The 24357-nt window shown below is 38.3% G+C and overlaps 1 protein-coding gene across 1 annotated transcript in view; it reads left to right on the top strand.

Annotated features, from left to right (window-relative positions):
* Positions 1 to 24357, top strand: part of INADL (InaD-like (Drosophila)) — a 475627-nt gene that overhangs the window by 187535 nt on the left and 263735 nt on the right. Inside the window, 2 exon segments of the mRNA XM_011988948.1 lie at positions 3132 to 3209; positions 14952 to 15051. Of these exon segments, the coding sequence (XP_011844338.1) occupies positions 3132 to 3209; positions 14952 to 15051 (178 nt within the window).

Here is a 24357-nt window from a genome sequence, read left to right on the forward strand (position 1 = left end):
TTCCTTAAAACCCCCAAAATAAGTCATTTTCTAATGTTGTGTCCATCTAAGGCCTGATGTCTAAAAGTACCTTGGTCACATAAACATTCTCCTCAGCACTATGAATTGAGTGGTTGTTTTTATCTGTGTGCATTATCAGCTGCCTTAGGAGCATCACCAATACACCTTTTTTTTTTTTTTTCTGAGACAGAGTCTCACTCTGTTGCCCAGGCTGGAGTGCAGTGGCACAATTTCGGCTCATTGCAACCTCTGCCTCCTGGGTTCAAGCGACTCTTCTGCCTAAGCCTCTTGAATAGCTAGGATTACAGGCATGCATCACCATACCCAGCTGATTTTTGTATTTTTAGTAGAAACAGGGTTTCACCATGTTGGTCAGGCTGGTTTCGAACTCCTGACCTCATGATCTACCTGCCTCGGCCTCCCAGAGTGCTGGAATTACAGGCGTGAGCCACCACGCCCAGCCACCAATACACCTTTTAAATCTTCTCACCCTTTCTCAAGCATATTTTCAGCCTTCTGGAAAAATGTGTGTATCTACTTGGATGTACTTGGCAAATATTTATTTGAGAGTAAGGCCTATACAACGTTTTTCTGTAAGGTAATTTTTTCCACTTAATGACATAACTGCATTTCACAGAAATATCATATATACATATTTCATATTAAAAAATCCTTTTGAAATTGGGTCATATCTTCAGCTCATTATGTTTATCATCACGTGTTGCTTTCTTTCTTCCTATATTCCAATTGTACTTACCAATACCATTGTTCCATAAGGGTACCTACTTTTTTTGACGCATGAACATTTTGCATATTAATCACCTATAAATATATTTTTACTTTCACAAGAAATACAATCGTCTGTTTTCCTGAAAGGTGGAGTCTTATTGAGCATTTTGTCTTCTAAATTTTGCTAAAGATATATGTACAGAAGAACATTTCTCTGCTATTTGAAAAACAATGGGCCAGGCGTGGTGCCTCACGCCTATAATCCCAGCACTTTGGGAGGCCGAGGTGAGAGGATAACTTGAAGTCAGGAGTTAGAGACCAGCCTGGTCAACATGGCGAAACCCCGTCTGTACTAAAAACAGAAAAAGTAGCCGGATGTGGTGGTACACACTTGTAATCCCAGCTACTTTTGGGAGGCTGAGGCACAAGAATTGCTTGAACCCAGGAGACGGAGGTTGCAGTGAGCTGAGATTGCGCCACTGCACTCCAGCCTGGGCGACACAGCCAGACTTTGTCTCAACAAAAAAAGAAAGAAAGAAAGAAAAGAAAAGAAAGAGAAACATTATAGTGGCAACTGACATTCTGTCTCATCCCAAAGCTTCTATTTAGCATCAGCTAGTTTTTCCATGGGAGAAAGTAGTAGTGTGGGCAGGTAGTTTCTGATTTGTCAGGGAGGCAGTGTTTTGTTCAAGATTCCTCAGGACAAGGAACACATGCCTGTAAACCCCACCAGTCTTTGAAATCTGACTTAGGTTGTTATATGTATTAAACAGATGTAGAAATATTAGGTACTAGCACAGTGCCTCTTCACATAGCACTGTATATATATTAATATATCATTACTGTTGTTTTTTATGTAAATGACACATTTCTGAGACTTTCTCATTTATTCTAAACTTTTTACATTCTGTATTAAAAATGAAAATTTAATCTTAAATTGCATTTAGGGGAAAATGGGCTTTTTGTTTTTAATTATCTCTAGGCAGGCAGTCTTTTAGTTTTCTGAGCAAGGAGTTGTTTTTTTTTTCTTTTTAATTTATTTATGTATTTTTTGAATCAGGGTCTTGTCTTGCCCTGTAACCCAGGCTGGTGTTCAGTGGTGCAATTGTGGCTCACTGTAGCCTCGACCTCAGCCCCACAAGTAGCTGGGATTATAGACACATGCCACCATACCCAGCTAATTTTAAAATTTTTGTAGAGATGGAGTCTCCCTCTGTTGCCCAGGCTGGTCTCAAACTCCTGGACTCCTGCGATCCTGCTGCCTTGGCCTCTCAAAGTGCTGGGATTACAGATATGAGCCGCTGAACTTGGTCTATTTTTTTCTTTTAATCTTCATGTCTCTCACCAGATTTTATGCCAAGATTATCTGTGCTAGCTCTTTGAGGAGCCTCTTTTTATAAAATTAAACTGGTTCATTTATTTATAAACATTTATTATGTACAACTATGTATTAGGCTGTTTCTGAACACTAGAGAAATAGTGAAAAATAACATTGAATTCTGCTCTCATTGAGCTTATTCAGTGGTGGGAATAGATTTGTTAATTCATCCTTATGCTAATAGTGATAGTGGAATATTTATTGAGCACACACAGTGTGGGAGATAACATACTTGAACTGGGGGTACAATGATGAATAAGGTAAATCTGCCAAACAAATGTGTTATCCTATGTTCTTGGATAATTAATTAGATCACCCCTAAAACTCTATCTTGCAAAATGTGATGTTTGGATGACAGTTAGTATGTGACCTTGTTTTTAGTCTCTTTCATCTTCAGCTTCTAGATCTACATATAGAAACCTGCATTTTTATGCCCCGATGGCATATATATAACTTTATAATATTTTAGAGTTATGTATCTTGTCAGATTTTCCAAGTTTTATTGTTTGCTTTGAATTGTACTTCTCATATTTTTACCTTTTAGATGAAGTTACAAAGTTAAGATTTTAGCTGTTTAAACAAATACATTTAGGAATGTAATGATAGGCCAGGCACAGTGGCTCATGTCTGTAATCCCAGCACTTTGGGAGGCTGAGGCGGGCAGATCATCTGAGGTCGGGTGTTCAAGAGCAGCCTGGCCAACATGGTGAAATTCCGTCTCTACAAAAAATACAAAAATTAGCTGGGCATGGTGGCAGGTGCCTCTTATCACAGCTAGTCAGCTGGAGAAGAGCTTGAACCCAGGAGGCAGAGGTTGCAGTGAGCAGAGATCGTGCCATTGTACTCCAGCCTAGGCGACAAGAGCGAATCTCCATCTCAGACAAAAAAAAAAAAGAAAGAAAGAAAAAAAGAAATGTAATGATTGAAAAAAAATTCTCCTTTCTGGAATGTCAGAGAAAAAAAAATGTGATGATTATGTCATTTAAATATTTTCTTCCCTCCACCCTTTTTTTTGTCGCCGTAGGTCATTCCTAATGTACATAACAAGGCCAACAAAATCACCAGTAACCAGAACCAGGACACCCAAGAAAAGAAAGAAAAGGTAACTTGAACTTCTCAAGGCTTTAAAAAATGTTTTTGATTTTATTTTTTCCATATCTGAACTCTAATAAAAGTAGCTTTTTGATGAGTGTCAGCGTTGTAGAAGCACTATATTTATTTATTTTTTTCCTGCGAATATAACTGGTTCTTACCAGGATGGAGAACCGAAACGTGGTGCAGCGTAGATGCAAAAATACTATAAACGGCCAGCCAGCCATCAACGTCTATAGCTTTCTTTCCCGTTCAGACAGGCTGGTTGTGTGTCCATTCCCAGAACGTGCCTCTCACACTGAGACTTTGATCTGGCTGCTCTCGCCTGGAAGTCCATTTCCCACATTGCTCTCCCATAAGAATCCTTTTCATTCTTCAAGGACCACATCAAAGGTCATCTCTCCTGAGAAAACTATCCTCCCTGTCAATCAGAATGAATCTTCCATTCCTGTTTGCCCACCTCTATTGAAGTAGAATCTGTTGACCTAAAAATTATTTTAAGATGTGGTGTCCAGTAAGGATGAATTTTCATTTTTTCCCATCAAGAGAACTTATTGTTCTCTTGGGGAATTGCTGTCCCACTGTTTTAAAATAGACCTCCTTTACCCACTGATTTGCAGTGCAACTCTGCTGTATCTCAGGTTACAAGGGGGAGTCTGTTTCTGAGCTTTCTCTTTGTTCCAGTTGATCAACTTGTCTATCCCAGTACAAATGCTGCACTGACTTAATTATTAAAGCCTAGTAATCAATCTTGTTTCCTGATAGAGCACTTTCTTTTTTATGTTTCTTCTTCTTAGACATGTCTTAATGATTTATATCATTTTTCTTTTCTGTATCCATTTAGAATCAGATTAAATTCCACAAAACTTTCTTTTGGGATTTTGGTTGGAATTGTGTTGAATCTATAGATTCACATAGAAAGAAGTTACATCTTTTGGATATTGAGACTTTTAAACCATTAATATGATTTTTTAAATTTATTAAATTTTTTAATTTCTTTTAATTTTTATAATTTTCTTTCTTTTCTTTTTCTTTTTTTTTTTTTTTGTGAGACAGAGTCTTGCTCGGTCACCAGACCAGAGTGCAGTGGCGTGATCTTGGCTCACTGCAACCTCCACCTCCTAGGTTCAAGGAATTCTCCTGCCTCAGCCTCCCAAGTTGCTGGGATTACAGGCATGTGCCACCATGCCCAGCTAATTTCTGTATTTTTAGTAGAGACAAGGTTTCACCATGTTGTCCAGGATGGTCTCGAACACTTGACCTTATGATCCACCTGCCTTGGCCTCCCAAAGTGCTAGAATTACAGGCGTGAGCCACTGCGCCCAGCCTATAATTTTTTTAAAAAATATATTGAAATCTTGTTTTATTCCTAGGTATTTTATTTTGCTATTTAATGATACCTCTTTAAATTGTGTTTTCTGTTTGTTTCTAGTATGTAGACACAAAATTGACTTTTATATATTTATTTGACATCTTGTAACATTATTCTTTTAAAACATATAATAATCTAGTGGAGAATACTGGAAAAACCATAATGGTGAAACAAAAAAATAAAAATATAAACCTACAACCTAAAGATAAATCTTATTTCATATAGAACCTTTTAGTGTCTTTGTGTGTATGCTCCATATATATACATGATATTTTTAATAAGAATATGAATCTTGAATTCTTATTCTATGTAGATTTTTATTTTTGGATTTTCTATACATATAATAAATAATAAACACTTTGGAATAAGGTATTTTCTTTTTCCCTTTCCAATCTTTCTTTTTCTCATTTTATTGTATCTGCTAAGACCTCCAGCACTGTGTTTAATAGAACTAATGATAGCTAACATTCTTGTCATTTTTCTTCCTGATATTTAAGGAAAAGCTTTTCATATTTCACCATTGAATATGATGTGTACTGTAGGTATTTGTAGATAATCTGTCATGTAACTGTCTGATGGGTTCATCTTACCCACTGCCCAAATACAGTCGATTTATCAAGACAGGGGAATTGCAGTAGAGAAAGAGCCTAATGCATACAGAGCTGACTAAATGGGAGACTGGAGTTTTATTATTACTCCAATGAGCCTCCTTGAAAATTTGGAGGCTAGGGTCTTCTTTCAAAGATAGTTTGGGGGCTAGGGAATAGGGAATGCTGATTAGTTTGGTTGGTGATGAAATCATAGGGAGTCCAAAACTGTCCTCTTGCGCTGAGTCAGTTCCTTGGGGGAGGCGAGGCAGAAGACCAGATAAACTTACCAGTCTGGGTACGTTGGCTGATCCATCAGAATGCAGAGTCTGGAAAATACCTTAAATACTAGTTTTTATAATAGTAACATTATACATGGAAGCAACTGAGGAGGTTAGGAATCTTGTGGCTTCTGACTGCATGACTCCTAAACCGTAATTTCTAATCTTGTGGCTAATTTGTTGGTTTTGCAAAGATGTTGGTCCCCAGGCAAGTAAGGGGTTTGTTTTGGAAAAGAGCTATTGCCATCTTTGTTCCAAAGTTTAACTATAAACCATATTCCTCCTATTGTCAGCTTGGCCTATGCACAAGGATGAACAAGGCCAAGGTATTGGAGGTTAAAGGCAAGATGGAGTTGGTTAGGTCAGATCTCTTTCACTGCAATAGTTTTCTCACTGTTAATAAGTTTTGCAAAGGTGGCTTCAGTCAGGTTAAGGAAATACTCTCTTTCATTCCTGCTTTGCTAAGAATTTTTACCATGAATGGCATGGGCATTGAATTTAATCAGATGTATTACTAATCTCTAGTGAAAGAAGTGTGTGCATGTATAAATTTTTTTCTCCTTGAATCCCTTAATGTAGTAAATTCTATTAATAGATTTCAGAATGTTGAACCAATCTTGACTTACTGGAATGTAATTTATTTGGTCATTTTTTTTTTTTTTGGGCCCATTGCTGGTATTTCTTTTAGGATTTTTCCATCCGTGGTCATGAGTGAGATTTGCCTAGAAATTTTCATTTATATACTGTCCAATCTGGCTTTGGTTATGGTAAACTACTAAAATGATTAGTAGGAGCATGTATTCTTTTAAGTTCTCTGAGAGTTTGTATAAAAAAAGAAATTATCAGCCGGGCACAGTGGCTCATGCCTGTAATCCTAGCACTTTGGGAAGCCAAGGTGGGCAGATCACAAGGTCAGGAGTTCAAGACCAGCCTGACCAACATGGTGAAACCCCATCTCTATTAAACATACAAAAATTAGCTGGGTGTGGTGGCATGCACCTGTAATCCCAGCTACTCCAGAGGCCAAGGCACGAGAATCCCTTGAACCCGGGAGGTGGAGGTTGCAGTGAGCCAAGATGGCGCCACTGCACTCCAGCCTGGGCGACAGAGCGAGACTCTGTCTCAAAAAATAAATAAATAAATAAATAAATAAATAAATAAAAGAAATTATCAGTTCCTTCAGTCTTTAGTCAAGCTACCCTATGAAGCCATTGTGGGCCTGTGTTTTCTATGTGGGAAAAATTTAAAATACTGATTTAGTTCTTTAATAGTTATTGAATCATTCTGATTTTCTATTTCTTCTAGAGTCATTTTTGGTCATTGACTCTTCTAGGAATATTAATATCACCTAAGTTTTTACATTTGTTGGCATAAACTTGTTTGTGTATTCTTTTTTTTTTTTGGAAACAGTCTCGCTCTGTCACCCAGGCTGGAGTGAAATGATGCGACCTCAGCTCACTGCAACTTCCACCTCCTAGATTCAAGTGATTCTTGTGCCTCAGCCTCCCAAGTAGCTGGAATTACAGGCGTGTGCCACTATGCCTGGCTGAATTTTTATATATTTTTTTAGTAGAGACGGGTCTTACCGTGTTGCCCAGACTGGTCTTGAACTCTTGAGTTCAGGCAGTCTGCACACCTCAGCCTCTCAGTGCTAGGATTACAGGCCTGAGCCACCACGCTCAACCATTTCTCTTAACTTTAATCATCTCTGCTCCATTCATAGTGGTTCTTTTTCATTCTGAATTATGGCCAGGCCTGGTAGCTCATGCCTGTAATTCCAGCACTTTAGGAGGTCTAAGTAGGAGGATTGCTTTAGCTCAGAAGTTCCAAGACCAGCCTGGGCAACCTGGCAAGACCCTGTCTCTACAAAATATAAAATATTAGCTGGGTGTGGTGGTGTGCACCTGTAGTCCCAGCTACTTGGGAGGCTGAGGTGGGAGGATCGCTTGAGCCAGGGAAGGCCGCAGTGAGCCGTGGTCACATGATTGCACTCTAGCCTAGGGGACAGGGCAAAATCCTGTCTCAAAAAATTTTTTTAAAAGTGAAAAATAAAACAAACAATAATGAAAAATAAAATAAATTATAAAAATTAAAATTGGTAATTATTTGCTATATCTTTTTCTTGATTAATCTTGAAAGTAATTTTTCATTTAATTTTTTTTCTGAAGAATTACCTTTTGAAGTGTGTTCATCTTATCTGTTATATCTTTTTTCTGCTTAATTAATTTTGTTCTCATCTTTATATTGCCTTGCTTCTTTGTTTGGATTCATTCCCCTTTTTCACTCCTTAATAATCTTTAGTTAAATGTGGAGATTATTAATTTTCTTTCTTTCTTGTCTAAAATAATTAAGGTTATAAATTTTTTCTTTCTTTTTCTTTCTTTTTTTTTTTTTTGAAGACACAGCCTTACTCTGTTTCCCAGGATGGAGTGCAGTGGGGTAATCATGGCTCACTGCAACCTCACTGCCAGTAGTCCTCCCATCTGAGCCTTCCAGGTAGCTGAGACCACTGACACACACCACCACGCCCAGCTAATTTTTTGTATTTTTTTTAGAGATGAGGTTTTGCCATGTTGCCCAGGCTGATCTCAAACTCCTGGGCTAAAGCAATCTGCCTACCTCAGCATCCCAAAGTGCCGGGGTTACAGGTTTGAGCCATTGCCCCTAGCCTAAATTTTGCTAAGTTCCTGTTTACTACATTCTAAGATTTTAAATTGAATTTCTGTTTTTTGGTACTAAGGGTTTTTTGTTTGTTTTGTTTTTGTTTTAAGCTCCAATGTGATTTCTCTTTGACCCAAAATGTATTTAGAAATATATTCTGAAGTTTCCACGTGAATATTTTTAAATATCTTTTTGTTCTTATGTTCTAATTTAGCTATAATCAGAGATTGTTGTTTATGTAATATTAATTCTTTGACGTTGGTTGAGATTTGTTTTTAATGGCCTAGTACGTAGTTATTATGAATGTTATATTCGTGATTAAAAAGGATAGCTATTAAAGTGCATCCAAGTTTAAAATTTTTATATCATCCTGGCGGAATTGGCCCTTTTATTAATATGTGGCAGCGTTTAGTAATACCTTAAACATCTATTTCACTCACTGATATGGTTTGGCTGTCTCCCCACCCAAATCTCATCTTGAATTCTCACGTGTTGTGGAAGGGACCTGGTGGGAGATAATTGAATCATGGGGATGGGTCTTTCCTGTGCTACTCTCATGATAGTGAGATCTCTCCTGCCTCATGGAAATGTAAGTCCATTAAACCTCTTTTTCTTCCCAGTCTTGGGTATGTCTTTATTAACAGCATGAAAACAGACTAAGATACCCACTATCACTGAAACCATGTTGACTTTCTTCTTGTATTTGCCTGGTATGTTGGGTTGGAATTTGTTAAGCCACACACATAAAACGAAGTCAGGTCTTTAACTTTAGTGAATCTAAACTTGTATGGAATTCTTAAGGTGCACCTTTTTCCTCTTTTTCTTTTTCTCTTCCACCTCAAGCTAAGACCAAGGCCAGGAAATAAATCTTCTGTGATCAATATTTTGGCTTGTTTACTTTTTTAAACCTTTATCTACTACAGATTTCACCCCATTAGGAAAAAAGCCCTAACTGAATTGAACCCATGGGACAACTTTAATTACACATATGTACATGGGGGCCAATCAAGACACTGACTCCTTGAGGATTTAAGGAAAGGGTTTTTGCAAAAGATGAGGAAAAGTGTCATTAGGTTGTTTACCAAATTAAAGGATTGTCTGTTTAACCTGATTGGCCACTGTCTTTGAGTTCAGATTTTAATCACAAAGATTATATTCAGATTAGCAGTAGCACATGTTATATGATCAGGCTGTTGTGGGTTTTTTGGGGGGACACCTATTAATAAGCATAGGTAATATATAAGATTCCAGAAGATGGTGGTTATTGCTTGCAGAGGTGTTTCTTTTTCCCTACAGATTGCAGGTAATTAGTTGCGGGATTCTTTGTCAATCTTTTAGAGGAACAAGCCTTTATTTTCAGGGATAGGAATTTGGGAGGGTGATATTTTTAGTCTAACTTCCCACCTTGCTTGGCCTCAAGGGGGCACTTGGGACTCATTAAATCCTTATCTCTCATTAGATAAAAATGTGTAGATACTGGATGATTATATAAAAGTCAAGACAATACAATCTGTAGTGAGAGAAAACAGATCAGTGGTTCCTTGGGGATGGGGTGTCAGGGGAAGAGGTGGGAAGGAGGGATTTAGAAAAGACATGAACAGATTTTTAGGGATGATGGTTATGTTGACTATCTTGATTGTGGTAATGGATTCAAATTGTATCCTTTAAATGTGTGCAGTTTTGTACATGTCAATTATACTTCAATATATTGAATTAAAGCTGTTAAAGACAAACAAAAAATATTCCTACCATCTTGCAGCTTGCGTTTCTAGTGGGGCAAGGCAAACAGGATAGAATCAGTAACTGCTACTTTATTTTTAAATTTTTTTTCAAAATGGAGTCTCACTCTGTCACCCAGGTTGGAGTGCAGCAGTGCAATCTCAGCTCACTGCAACCTCCACCCCCCAGGTTCAAGCAAATCTCCTGCCTCAGCCTCCTGAATAGCTGGCACTACAGGTGCACACCACCACACCTGGCTAATTTTTGTATTGTTTTAGTAAAGGTGGGGCTTCACCATGTTGGCCAGGCTGGTCTGGAAGTCCTGACATCAGGTGATCTGCCCGCCTTGGCCTCCCAAAGGGCTGGAATTATAGATGTGAGCCACCATGCCTGGCCAGTAACTGCTACTTTAAAGTAATTTGGGGACAAGACATGGAAACCCACAAAATATGACATTTGGAAGGGACTGGAATTTAAGCTCCATGAGGGCAGGGACCTCATCTGTTGGATTATTACTCTACCTCTATTGCCCGGAACACTGCCTGGCGTCATATATATTTCTTGAATGAATAAAGAATCCTAAAATCAAATCAGATCTCTGGCTTTAGGTTTCCAAGGGTTGGCAGATGCCCTCCAGGCAAGTGTCACCTTCCAGTGCTCCACTGGACCTCCTGATTTGGGATTTATAGTTGTTTCTGACTTTAGTCACATGTCACAAAAGCACTGTTTAAACTTTAATCTGTAATTTTTATGTGGTTAAGAAGGGTTCTTCAGGATACCTAATCTACCCTATTGCTGGAATTTTGTCAATTCATATGTTGATGCAAAGATGTGAACATTCATCAAGTGTTTATTGGTTACCTATAGTCAACCGGTTACTGTGCAGCAATCTGGGGATATAACATCAAAAAGGAAACATATAAGGTAACACTCCGTGGGGACACAGACAATGAACACCACGTAGGTGAATGAACTGGTTGCTACTCCAGCCACATCTGGGAACAAGATAATGTAATCGGTTCAGGAAAATTCCACATAAGATCCCAGGAAAGAAAAAAGTATGTGTGTGATTCTTATCAACTTTGGACTGCTCCATTAAACCAGTTGAATTTCAATGCATGGCAAGGGTATTTGCATTCAGTAAAAACCCCAGTAGGAACCTGTAATACCAAAAATCAACTGAGTTATTTGTCACAAAGAAAAACACCTAGCCACTGCATTAATGTGGCAACAGGAGAAATCATATCAGAATCTACATCTTCATTACAGGATGGTCTTTTAGTGGTTGCTGAATGCTCTTTTTACTGTATTACTTTTCTCTGAAATTGCATCTTAGATGCCAAGCATTTTACTACATTCTGGAATGACAAGGCGCCTTCACCATAAGAGGCATTCAGATCAGGGTGCCACGTGGAGTGAAATAAAGAGAATGTAATTAGTATGAAAATAAAAATGTGCCCAGCATGCTTTGAGAGCATACTCTTTTCAAGGTTAGGAAGCCAGGTGACTAATCTCTCTCTTTAAAAATTATTATCACTAGAAGTTTTTTTGTGTATCTTATTTTCTCCTTAGTATAAAAGCAAGACATGGTCTCAAGAATCATTGACAATACAAATCACCTGAAACTCATTTCTAACTGAGGTCTAGGTTTGGTTTGAGATCATTCACTTTAAAAACAGAGAGTGACTAAAAACTAAACAAACAAAAAACCAATGAGCAGATCTTGCATAAGTCTCTAGTTTTATTCTAGTTTGCCTCAGTTTACTGTTTTTTGATCTGTTTTGCATTATGTAGAGTGAAAGAATAGGCAATCAGGATTCATAGAAACGCTAGTATTGGCCAGGCACAGTGGCTCACGCCTGTAATCCCAGCACTTTGGGAGGCCAAGGCGGGAAGATCGTTTGTCAGGAGTTCAAGACCAGCCTGACCAACATGGTGAAACCCCATCTCTTCTAGAAATATAAAAATTAGCCAGGTGTAGTGGTACAAGCTTGTAATCCCAGCTACTTGGGAGGCTGAGGCAGGAGAATTGCTTGAACTTGGGAGATGGAAGTTGCAGTGAGCCGAGATGGCACCACTGCACTCTAGCCTGGGTGACAGAGTGAGACTCTGTCTCAAAACAAAAAAGAAATACTAGTATTAACTGAAAGTTCCTAAAAACTCTTGGCTATTTTCTAAGGTTGTCTTCAGTGTTATTTCATATATTTTCTTTCTTCAAGAGGTTATGAACTTTGATTATGTGAATTTGGATTCTTACATAAAGATGATTCTGAGTTTGTGGTTTTTGTGAAAAAGAGATTCTTAAAATTATTATTAAAAGCCTTGTACATTTAAAGTAATGTAATTTTAGTCAACTATTACTTTCTGGAAACTCTGGGACTATTACATTTAAATAATGCTCATTTCTATAAGCAATCAGAAAGAGATTCTTTATTTTGAGAAATTTACATCTAATTTATTAATATGCTCTGAAGGTAGGAAAATATTTCACACTCAAAATGAAAGGTAAGGACTTTTCTTTCTCCAGTGCAGATACACAGAATGTGTTCAGCTTCTGTCCTGCAGCTATAGCCATATGTCGAATGTAGACACAGGAATGCAAAACCCCACTGGTTTTTTGTCCAAGAGCTGTTCTTTCCAGTGGACCCAGGACATGGTCTTGTACAAAAAGACAGACAGGCACACAAAAAGACTAAACAATGCATTCTCTGTTGTCTCTCAACCAATTGAGAATAGATCTTTATAGAATCAATATATTATAGATTCTCATCCCAGCAAATAACTCTAAATGGTCAGACCATAAAACCCAATTTCATTTATTTCTACTATCAGTGAGGAATTACAAGTACGTATCAGAACCAAACTTGGTCTCATATCAGAAACAAAATCATAGAACTGGAAATAAAAATCAGAGAAACTCTCAAAAAAGCAAAGTTCTGTTGCCACTTGGAATTAACTGTGGGTGCCAAAAAATCATGTAAATGGGCTTAAACAGCTCATGAATTGCATCTCTGAGGCATCACAATTTAATTGGTTCTGGTAGGTGAGTCTGCTTGAGCATCTCTGTGGGACCTCCAAAACTGTTCAAAGCATAATTTAAGAAAAAAATAAAAACATGACTGAAAATTATGCAAAATGTGCAGGTGCCAGGTATTTATTTAACTCATTAATGAGAGAACCAATAGGATGGTAAGCCTGGTGCAGAGAGAATTGAAGAGAGTGAAGTGCTATTGAAGAGAGTGCTAAAAGAAAGAATGCTTAAGATTCCGATTTAGATAAAAAACTGGTTAATGTCTTACAGGGCAATAAAACTGTAACCTTTGAAGTGGTCTTTTCTACAGGACTAAAATCATTTGCATCTCTACCAGACACAATTAATATGCAATGATATTGAGCAAGAATTATTTGCATCTCTGACATTTTTCTAAGGTTAATAATACGTCAGGGAACCCAAACAGCACGAGTGACAACCAGTTGTTTAGTCATTCAGCAAATCGTTCAGGGAGGCCTACTGTGTCCCCAGGACTGTTTTCAGAGTTGAGGATACCACAGAGTCTGTTTTGTGCTTTACCCTCCTGAAGGTCACAATCACTTGGTCTGGTTGTACATCCCTTGCTCCGGCTGCCTTTGCCACACCTGGGGAGAGCCTGGCCCTGTACACAACCTTCTCTCATGTGCAGTATCTGGCAATCCACATTCAGATTATAAGGAGACCAGGAAATGCTTATTCTGTATTCTTTTTCAAGAATATCAGTAGAAGCTAATTAAATAAATCAGTTGTACAATTTTGCCTTAGACATAAAAAATTCCATTAAAGAGAAATTCATCTGAATATTATTTTAAAACCTGGCTGTCTTTGTTCTGAGTATTGTCTTTGATATAGAATATCCTGGTTCTGAGGAAAAGGTTTACTGAAAAGAGTTCATTTGCCTTTACTCTTCATTTCACTCAGTTTTAAGTTTTTTTCAACTTAAAACAATCAAAGAGACAAAGTGATCACATTTCTGGATTCTCCTCTTGCCTAAGAGGCATTTTGTATTTGGCATCTTCCGTCATCACTCTTGCATTTTATAGATTTTTGCATTTTCTACAAGTGTATATAGTTTCTGCTTTGGTTCGATATTATCTTAAGTAAATAAGGGTGTGTGCTTTCCTTTATGACTCTCAAATAGTGTTTTCTATTTTGGAGGAATTTATTACATGCCTGCTTTCTGTAATGGACCACTCATTGGCCACTTACTGAAGTGTATCCTGCCATTAGTGGTTTTGTCATATAAAGCATAATTGAATGTACTTTATTGAAATCCTGTAGCATAATCCAGTTATTTTGGTTTTTGTGAAGTGCTTGGGTATATCGGCTCCATTCTTTTTAGCAGCTTGAGTCTCACCGTTGAGTTTGGCATGTTTTATTTTTCCCATCGTTCAAGAAAATGTCTTCATTCTGTGAAGGTAATTTGATCCTAGAGTTTAATTCTACTTTAATTGTGTATATGAACCAAATATTGATGTGCTGTATCATTTCATATGTGAATTGAATGAATATTTATGCAGATATAATTATTCACCATGAAGATATCTCTTTTTGAAAATGTTGAAGTGTATGTTGACCATCTATAAATTATAGATGAATACATTTTCAGTTAGAAAATCTTGGTCTGTCACGTGTCTTTTAAAGAGTAAAATCTGTAACTTCTACAATTGAAGAAAAAGTTTAAATCATTGTAGAATTAATACAATGGATAGTTTTTACTTTTACATTTATTTTAGAAATGTCTTTCACTTGAATTTTCTGGTTAATAACAAAATTAAACTTCCACAATGTAAATAAAATACAAATAACTGATTTTCTCACTAGAGAAAGGAATGCATTCTTTTAGGTAGCTAACAGTCTTAAAAACTTGCTTTTAAATTCCTATTTTTCTGCATTAGTGTGTTTATATCACAGAGTCACTTTTATATTATAACATAAACATAAAAGAATACATTGTGTTTGTTTTACAATCCTCATGATACGAATGAAGTTGGGTATGGTCTAAATATTTCCAGACTGTCTTTTTATGCTTTTTGTCGTTGAAAGAAGAGCATTGTACAAACACAGCATTTAACCCTTCTCTCAAATTTTGCATCTTCAGAGGCAAGGAACTGCCCCACCGCCGATGAAACTCCCTCCTCCTTATAAAGCTCGGTCTGATGACAGTGATGAAAATGAAGAAGAAGATGCCTTTACCCACCGTGAGTGCCTTTTCACTATTTAGGGTAGATGCAGAACTTACTAAATTATGTTTTAATGACTGTTGTAAATTATCAAATATATGGCTGTGAGTTCTTCAAAAATGTGCATGAACGTATGCTGAAAAAGCAAATCTATACCTTTGAAGCTTTTGTGGCGTCATTTCCTCAGCTTTTCCCTTTGACACTGAGAAAGGGAATATTGAAGGAAGCTATATTGTACACTATTTTTCCTATGTTTCCTTCTAATCTTATTGTTTGGTTGTGAATACAAAAATGTCCCTAGTCTTTGAAATTAGAAGTTGACCCATAATTATCTGGGTTGGATGTAGATTTCAGTTGTTGATTACTTGCCTTACTCAAAGTGATGTTGCTAATGCAGAATCACAGAAGGCCCACCAACTTGTATTTTGCCCTTTAAAATTCATCTCACGATTTTCTTTTGCATTAGATGAATCAAATATCCATTCATACATATATGTAACTGTGGCTTTACTTAAAATAATTTGCATTTCTTTTATGTCTGTATAGTGTATACTATTGCTAATGTATACCAAATTTCTTTTGGAGGTGATGAAATGTTCTAAGATTAGATAGTGGTGATGGTTACACAGTTTGTGAATATACTAAAATCACTGACTTATACATTGTAAATTGGTGAATTTTATGGTATGTGAAACATATGCTTCCTTAACAGAATGTTTTCCCTTCTACAATATAGAAAAGGAATTCAATATCAAAATTGAGTCAAAATTCTTACTCTAGCAGTTCCTAGAGTGTGACCTTAAATATGCCCTCTTCTATAAAAAGGATGCAATAATGATACCTACTTCATAGGGTTGTAATGAGGATTAAAATAAAGCAATAAAGCCTTTAGCCTGCCACATAGTGAGTCTTTGATAAGTATTATAGCTCCTATTATGGTTATAATAATTATTTATATTTTTCTTAATAAGTAACAAATATATAAATAGAAATAAAATATAAAATAAATGTAATTTATAATAATTAAGTTGGTGTTATAAAAACTTGAATTGTACTTTGCAATTTTATAAAGCCCTTTCTAGTGTCATTTTCTTCATGCATTCAATAAATCGTTTTTGAATACCATCTGCTTTTTAGTAACAGTGTTAAGTGAGTCTGCGATGGAATGAGTAACACATCGCTCCTTTTGTCTTGATTGAACCACCACCGTGGAAGGGATAATGCAAAGGCATGGGAACAAAGTGTGATAAGTGTACTGTGGGCTTTAGTTCTCAGTCTCTTTTTGGAGAGCTACACATGGTATATAAAGTTGATATGTATGTACACATGTGTAATATATTTCCTTGTTCTGATATAGATATCAGGGCAACTGCCACAGAATGGAGCTGAGTTGTTGATTACTCCATACATTCTGGTTTCCTAGAAGGCCAGTATTTGTTGAGGTGTGCACCTAAGATTATGTTCTAATCCTAGTTCCATTACTTGCTAGTTGTGAGTTTTTGGACAAGTTATTTAACTTCTGCATGGTTCACACTTGCTTATCTATGTGGGGGTGAGCGAATATCTTATAACCTGCCTCCTAGTATTGTTGCAACAATTAGAGGAGAAAAAGCTTTTGAAGAGCTTAGTACAGGCAATGTGATACCTACTAAATGCTCTGGTTTACCATGTACCAGTCATTGTTTTAAAGCCTTTATGTGTGTTATTAACTCAGTCAACATACTAATTTTGTGAGGTTCTAATTATACAAATAAAAGCTCAGAGAAATTAAAGAATGTGTCTAAAGTTAGACAGCTAACAAATAGTAGAAATGGGGTTCAAACCCATGTACTCTTACTCCAGAACCTGTAACATGATCGACACTTGCTGTTACTTAAAACTCATTATGATTGCAGAAATAGGTAGAGCTGGGCACAGTGGCTCACGCCTGTAATTCCAGCACTTTGGGAGGCTGAGGCAGACAGCTTACGTGAGGTCAGGAGTTCAAGACTAGCCTGACCAACGTGATGAAACCCCGTCTCTTAAAAAAAAAAAAAAGGTACAGAGTGATTTGGGGTTCTCTCTTAAATATCACTTCTATGCCTAAAATAGGCAGAATCAGCAGTGTCCTCCCCAAAGTTACAAGCTCATTTGCACAGGCACATATACACGGCAGCAGTGGGGTCAAGAAGGACACTAATTTACTTCAAATGCAGAAAAAGACTTCTAATATTCAGCCATTCTTGAGCTATAATATTATACATTTCATAGATTCTCCAGCAGACCTATTTTGGCTGTGTATATTACTTTTCTCTTCATTCATTTTGCTTCCTAATTTTTTTCCTTCCCAGTATACCATCCCCATTTTATACCCTATTAAATTTACTGTTAACCTTCTCCAGAAGAGTTTGAACTGTATGGAGGTATTTGTTAGATAAATTCACATTTGAAATGCACGTGAACCTGAAGCCTCTGGCCTTCCAGTATTTCCTTTTGAAATAGATCCCATGGGTTTTTCTTTGTTCCTTGACTCATATTAAATGAACACTCTGCTCATCTGTTCTAAACTAAAAGTATTTTGGGTTGCTGTTTTATCAGATTCTTGTCCGAAGACTAAGCCTTTGTTTTTACAGTGATGAAAGTATGGCTCTGTAACTTTCCCAAGGACCATGATTCTGCAGCAGATGGCTGCAATGTAAGCTGTCAGCATACAGGGAAGTGCTGATTTTATTAGAGAGATCCAGGGATGAGATACACTTGGTTTTTGGGGGTTTTTCGAGATGGGGTCTTGCTCTGTCACCCAGACTGGAGTGCAGTGGCACAATCATGGCTCACTGAAACCTCAGTTTCCCAAGTAGCTGGTACCACAAGTGTGTGCCACCAGGCCTGGCTAATTTTTTTTTTTTTTTTTTTTGTTTTTGGAGACAGAGTTTCACTCTTGTTGCCCAGGCTGGAGTGCAGTAGCACCATCTCGGCTCACTGCATCCTCAGCCTCCCAGGTTCAAGCGATTCTCCTGCCTCAGCCTCCCGAGTAGCCAGGATTATAGGAATGTGCCACCACTAATTTTGTATTTTTATTGGAGACAGGGTTTCTTCTCCATGTTGGTCAGGGTGGTCTCAAACTCCTGACCTCAGGTGATCCACCCACTTTGACCTCCCAAAGTGCTGGGATTATGGGCGTGAGCTACCACGCTCAGCCTAATATTTTAATTTTTTTGTAGAGATGGAATCTTGCTATTTTGCCCAGCTGGTCTCAGACTCCTGGGCTCATACTATCCTTCCCAAAGTGCTGGGATTATAGGCGTGAGCCATCACACACTAGTCTAAAACATGTTAAGAGCTGGCTTTACTAGTTACTTAATTATAAAGTTTATTCAGATAAGAAGTGTTTATTGAGTTGGATGTTATGGGTGGGGAGACACTGTTATAGGTGTTGAGAATATGGAAGGGAACATGGCCATTGCTCTCATTAGCTTAGATTCTGGTAGGGAGAAAGATTATAAACAATCTGATAGTTTAAATAGTGATAAGGTCTCTGAATGAAATAAAATAATAAAATTTAAAAATTATGTTAAAAATAAATTTTAAAACAAAAATAAAAAATAAAAACAAAACATGGTAGCATGAGAATAAGTGCATTGGAGAAGACGTTATTAAGTGGAATGGTTAAGAAAGGCCCAAATAGGCTGGGTACCGTGGCTCACGCCTGTGATCCCAGCACTTTGGGAGGCTAAGGCAGGGGGATCACTTGAGTTCAAGACCACCTGGGCAATATGGCAAAACCTATCTCTACAAAAGTTACAAGAAATTCACTGGGTGTGGTGGTGAGCATCTGTAGTTCCACCCACTTGGAAGGCTGAGGTGAGAGGATCGCTTGAGCCTGTGAGGTAGAAGCTTCAGTGAGCCGAAATCATGCCACTGCATTCCAGGCCAAATGACAGAGTGCGACTCTGTCTCCAAAATGAAACCTAAATGAAGAAGGAACCACACTGCAAAGATCTGGCTCATATAGTCATCGTATAGATGAGGGCTTTTTTGAGCCTGAGACTGTGACCCACAGTAAAATACACTTTACTTAACCAGTATAGAGGAACACACACAGGAACATGCATGTATAATTGAAACAAAAGTTTTATGAAATATTACTTACCTTTATAATGTGTGAATTTTATTCTTTTTTATTTTATCCTATTTCATGTTTTTAAACATTGGTTGCAACTCAGTATATTTTATGACTAACAAACAAGTCACAACCTGCATTATGAAAAACACTAATTTAGATCCAAGGCTTTCAAACTTCAGTGTGCCTCAGAAGATTCCAGAAAGCTTATGAAAACAGTAATTGATAGTCGTGGTCATTCCCTGCGCGCCCCCCCCCCCCCCCAACACACACACACAGCCCAGGCCATTTCTGTTTCCTTAAGCCTGGACCTGATCGTTTGCATTTAGAATTAGTTTCCAGGTGATGCCAGTATCACACTTCTGATCCAGAGACTACAATCTGAAAACCAAAACCACTGATCGAAATGGTCTTTAAAGTCATGGGAGCCCATAAGCTTACTTAGGAATACTGTGTAGACAGCAACAAGAAGCAAACCCAGCACCTGCCCCATGAGCCACCAAGGAACACTTTAGCATAAGGACACTTCCAGGAGATTAGGGGATTATGTTGTTTATGAGAGAACGGTGTTTCAAGAAGGCTGTCACTGACCTTCAGTGGTCAAGGGGGGAATGCTGCTAAGAAGTTGAAGAGGCTGGAGACATGAAAATAACCATTGAATTTAACAACAAGAAATTGATGAAGAAGAAGAGAAAAAGGACACTTGATAAAATAACTGTAGTATGCAGGGCGCAGGTGCTCACCCCTGTAATCCCACCACTTTGGGAGGCCGAGGTGGGCAGATCACTTGAGGTCAGAAGTTCAAGAGCAGGCTGGCCAACATGGTGAAACCCCATCTCTACTAAAAGTACAAAAATTAGCTGGGTGTGGTGTTTTACACCTGTAGTCCCAACTAGTCAGGAGGCTGAGGCACAAGAATCGCTTGAACCTGGAAGCAGAGGTTGCAGTGAGCCGAGATTGCGCCACTGCACTCCAGCCTGGGCAACAGAGGGAGGCCCTATCCCCTCTCCCGCCCCCCAAAATAATAAGCATAGTAATTATCATTCAGATTATTATGAAACTTAAATGTTACAACCAATATACAGAGTGTGGTATGTAATGAGCATTTATATTTTAGATCACTTACCTTGCATGGTTGAACGTATTTTATGACATTCTGGTGTCTAATTATCATAAGAAGTCTTATAACCATTAAGTGAGAATTATGAAAAAAATTAAGAAACAATGTACTCCATCAGTGCCTAGCTCTTGGCAAAACTACCATTATCAAAGGTTGCAGGATTTGTCAAAGGTATGTATTGATGGTGCAGGAACTTTTGACTTACTTTGAGGAAATGGCCTTTCATACCTGGAATTAAAATCAGATTGTTTTGTCAAGAATTCAAGATTGGCCAGGCGGTGGCTCATGCCTGTAATCCCAGCACTTTGGGAGGCTGAAGTGGGCGAATCACAAGGTCAGGAGTGCAAGACCAGCCTGGCCAACATGATGAAACCCCATTTCTACTAAAAATACAAAAAATTAATTGGGCATAGTGGCGGGCTTCTGTAATCCCAGCTATTTGGGAGGCTGAGGCAGAAGAATCGCTTGATCACTTGAACCCAAGAGGCAGAGGTTGCAGTGAGCCGAGATCATGCCACTGCACTCCACCTGGGCAACAGAGTAAGACTACATCTCAAAAGGATAAAAAGAATTCAAGATCACTGAGAGCATAAAGAGATCACTCAGTTGACTGTTATGTGGTGACTTGAAAGTCTTGGTTTCTAACTTTAATCCTTCTTTGCTCTTGTGACCCAAATTTTCAGTTGGCTCTTGGGAAGATGCCATGTCTTTTTTCCACTAGCACTTTCAATTTTCTAACCAAAATAAAATGTTATGTCTTCTCCAAGGCTGACCTTTTACCTTCTGGTCCCAGTTTTGTCTAAAGCCATTACCAGCACTTCCATCCGCCAACCCTAGAATGAAACTTCTCTTCTGTTTGTTATGTGTCTTCCTGACAATGGATCAACAAACATACATGAATCTTCATTCCCAGTCTCTTTCGCATTTGTAGTTGTTCCTTTACTTTTTTTTTTTTTTTTTTTTTTTTTTGGAGATGGAGTCTTGCTCTATCGCCCAGGCTGGAATGCAGTGGCCTGATCTCAGCTTACTGCAACCTCTGCCTCCCGGGTTCAAGCAATTCTCCTGCCTCAGCCTCCCGAGTAGGTGGGATTACAGGCGCATGCCACTGCGCCTGGCTAATTTTTGTATTTTGTTGTTGTTGTTGTTGAGATGGAGTTTCGCTCTTGTTGCCCAACCTGGAGTGCAATGGCCAGATCTCGGCTCACTGCAACCTCCGCCTCCTGGGTTCAAGCAATTGTCCTGCCTCAGCCTCCCGAGTAGCTGGGATTATAGGCATGCGCCACCACGCCCGGCTAATTTTGTATTTTTAGTAGAGTTGGGGTTTCATCATGTTGGCCAGGCTGGCCTCAAACTCCTGACCTCAGGTGATCTGCCTGCCTTAGCCTCCCAGAGTGCTGGGATTACAGGCGTGAGCCACCGCACCCGGCCCTTTACATTTTTATCACCAGTTTTAATAATTACATGATAATAATCAGAGTCCCTTGAGTACCCAACTATGTGCCGTACATTCTCCCCAACTTTTTGAATGCATTCTCATTGGACATACAGAAGAGCCTTTGAAGAAGGTATTATACCTTCTGCTGATTTCAGCTTTGTGTCACCTCCTTTGGAAAACCTTGCCTGACTCCTTAGTTCAATATAGGTTCCTGCATTTTTCTTTTATGGCAATTAACAAAATATCATGTTAGTGTACTTACTAGATTAATATCTGTCTTCTCTGCTTAACCTTCTAAGTTCCATGAGGCTAATGACCCTCTCTGTTTTGGCCTGGGACGTTATACAAACCCAGTAGTTGGCCAGATTAATGGCAGAGGGTATATACCTCGGATAGTCAACAGTGGGGATGTGATGAAAATGCAGGTTTGCTCGTGGTGCTTCGGAGATACTCTTTCTGCCGAACTGCACCATCCACCTAGCTTCAGAGCATTCTGTGCAGAACAGCTTGACTCTCTTTCCCCACATGCCATTTCCCACCTTATCTAAACATTTCAGTCTCCTGAGAGAGAAGTGTCTATCCCCAGAATGCCCTGCTTTGAATACTTTGATCCCAGAGGTTAAATGCTTTTACAACAGCCAGGTCTTTCTAACCTGCAAGCTTTCATTCTTTCAGTGACATTTTAAACTATGGGGAGCAGAAGATTTTGGAATGACTTTTTGTAACATATAAGAGAGTAGTCATAAAGAAACAATGAGAACCACACTATAGATATGTCTCTGTCTACGCAGATAAGGTCCTAGAAAGTCAGTATAATTGACTTGTTTGCTGCCACTGGCTTTTAGGGATCTAGCAAAGATATGAATGGAACCCCACACTGTAGGAATCCTAAAGCCTTCCTTTATACTTTAATTTCAGAAAAGCATGCTCTCTTAGGTGTTTTGTTATTCTACCTTAATTTTGTTTTTCCCAGAAAAGACCTGGTCATCATATATCATAATGAAATGTTTGGTATGAAGAGTATATTTGGATTATGAAGCATAATTATAAAATTAACCTGTGTGGCCGGGCATGGTGGCTCATTCCTGTAATCCTAGCACTTTGTGAAGCCAAGGCTGGTAGGTTGCTTGAACCCAGGAGTTCTAGACTGGCCTGGCCAACATAATAAGACCCTGTCTACAAAAAATAAAAGAATTAACTGGTTATGTTGGTGCACGCCTGTGATCCTAGCTACTCAAGAGGCTGGGGCAGGAGGATCAGTTGAACGTGGGAGGTCAAGGCTACAGTGAGCCATGATTGTGCCACTATACTCCAGCCTGGGCAACAGAGTGACACCCTGTCTGAAAGAAAATTAACCTGTGTACTGCCCCATGCAAATAAAAACTTAGATTACCAATTCCTTGCATCTTCATGTTTTACTTTAATTCTTACCGTTTTATTTAAATTATTTTAAGAATAGGATGCTAGCTAAGTCCTTGTGAAATGTGGCTTGTTATCAATTCTGTTACTCAGAGTCACAATATTTTTAAGCTTAGAGGGGATAACCTTAAAAAAAAAACAACTTTATTGAGATATAATTCACATACCGTATAATTCACCTTCTTAAAATGCATAATTCAGTGGCTATCAGTATATTCAGAATTGTTCAACCGTCATTAATTTTCGAACATTTAGGACATTTTCATCACACTTCCCCCCAAATCCCTACTCATTAGCAGTCACTCCACTTTGTATTTATTTAAAATTCATTTCACATATAAAATATATATACATATTTTAATTTTTTAAAAAGTAATTATCATATGTTCCCATGGAGTGGAGTAGGAAAGCTATCCCAAACCTCTTCTCTTGTTGCAAAAAAATTCTATATTCAAGTTTGGAAGGCAACAGAATACTTGCTAGCACCATTGTCCTCAAGAATCTAGCAATGCATTAAGCTCACCTCCTCTCCTCTTCCACCACAAAACAAAAAAAGCCAGAAGGAAGAGAACAAATTAAATTATTATTTACAGATGGTCATATAATTGTCAGTCTCAAAAATTCAAAACCTAAAAAGTATTTTGGCTATAATAAGTAAGGCTATATATGAATTGTACTTTTATTTTTTTTGAGACAAGGTCTCACTCTGTTGCCCAGGCTGGAGTGCAGTGGCGCGATCTCGGCCCACTGTAACCTCTGCCTGCAGGTTCAAGCAATTCTGGTGCCTCAACCACCCGGGATTACAGGCACACGTCATCACACCCAGCTAATTTTTGTATTTTTAGTAGAGATGGGGTTTCACCATGTTGACCAGGCTGGTCTCAAACTCCTGAGCTCAAGTGATCTGCCCAACTCAGCCTCCTTTCAAAGTGATGGGATTACAGGTAGCATAAGACCCCGTGCCTGGCCAAATGATACATCTTTTAAAATCTTCATGTCAGTATTATCTACTTAGGAAATGTGATATAAATTTCCTAATAGCAATAACTGCAAAAAATAGGAAATATCCAGGAACAATGCAATTCGGAACATAAAAGTCATGGCAATGATTCATAGCTTTGAGTCATTTATTCAGTGGCACTGCAGTGAAAGCTACAAACCCACTCCCCAGAAAAATCTATGCAAATACACAGAAACACTGTCATCCATGTGCATGGGTGCACACACACACACACACACACACACACACAT

Source organism: Mandrillus leucophaeus, unplaced genomic scaffold (genome assembly GCF_000951045.1).
Source record: "Mandrillus leucophaeus isolate KB7577 unplaced genomic scaffold, Mleu.le_1.0 Scaffold341, whole genome shotgun sequence".
In the NCBI taxonomy this organism is placed as follows: Eukaryota; Metazoa; Chordata; class Mammalia; order Primates; family Cercopithecidae; genus Mandrillus; species Mandrillus leucophaeus.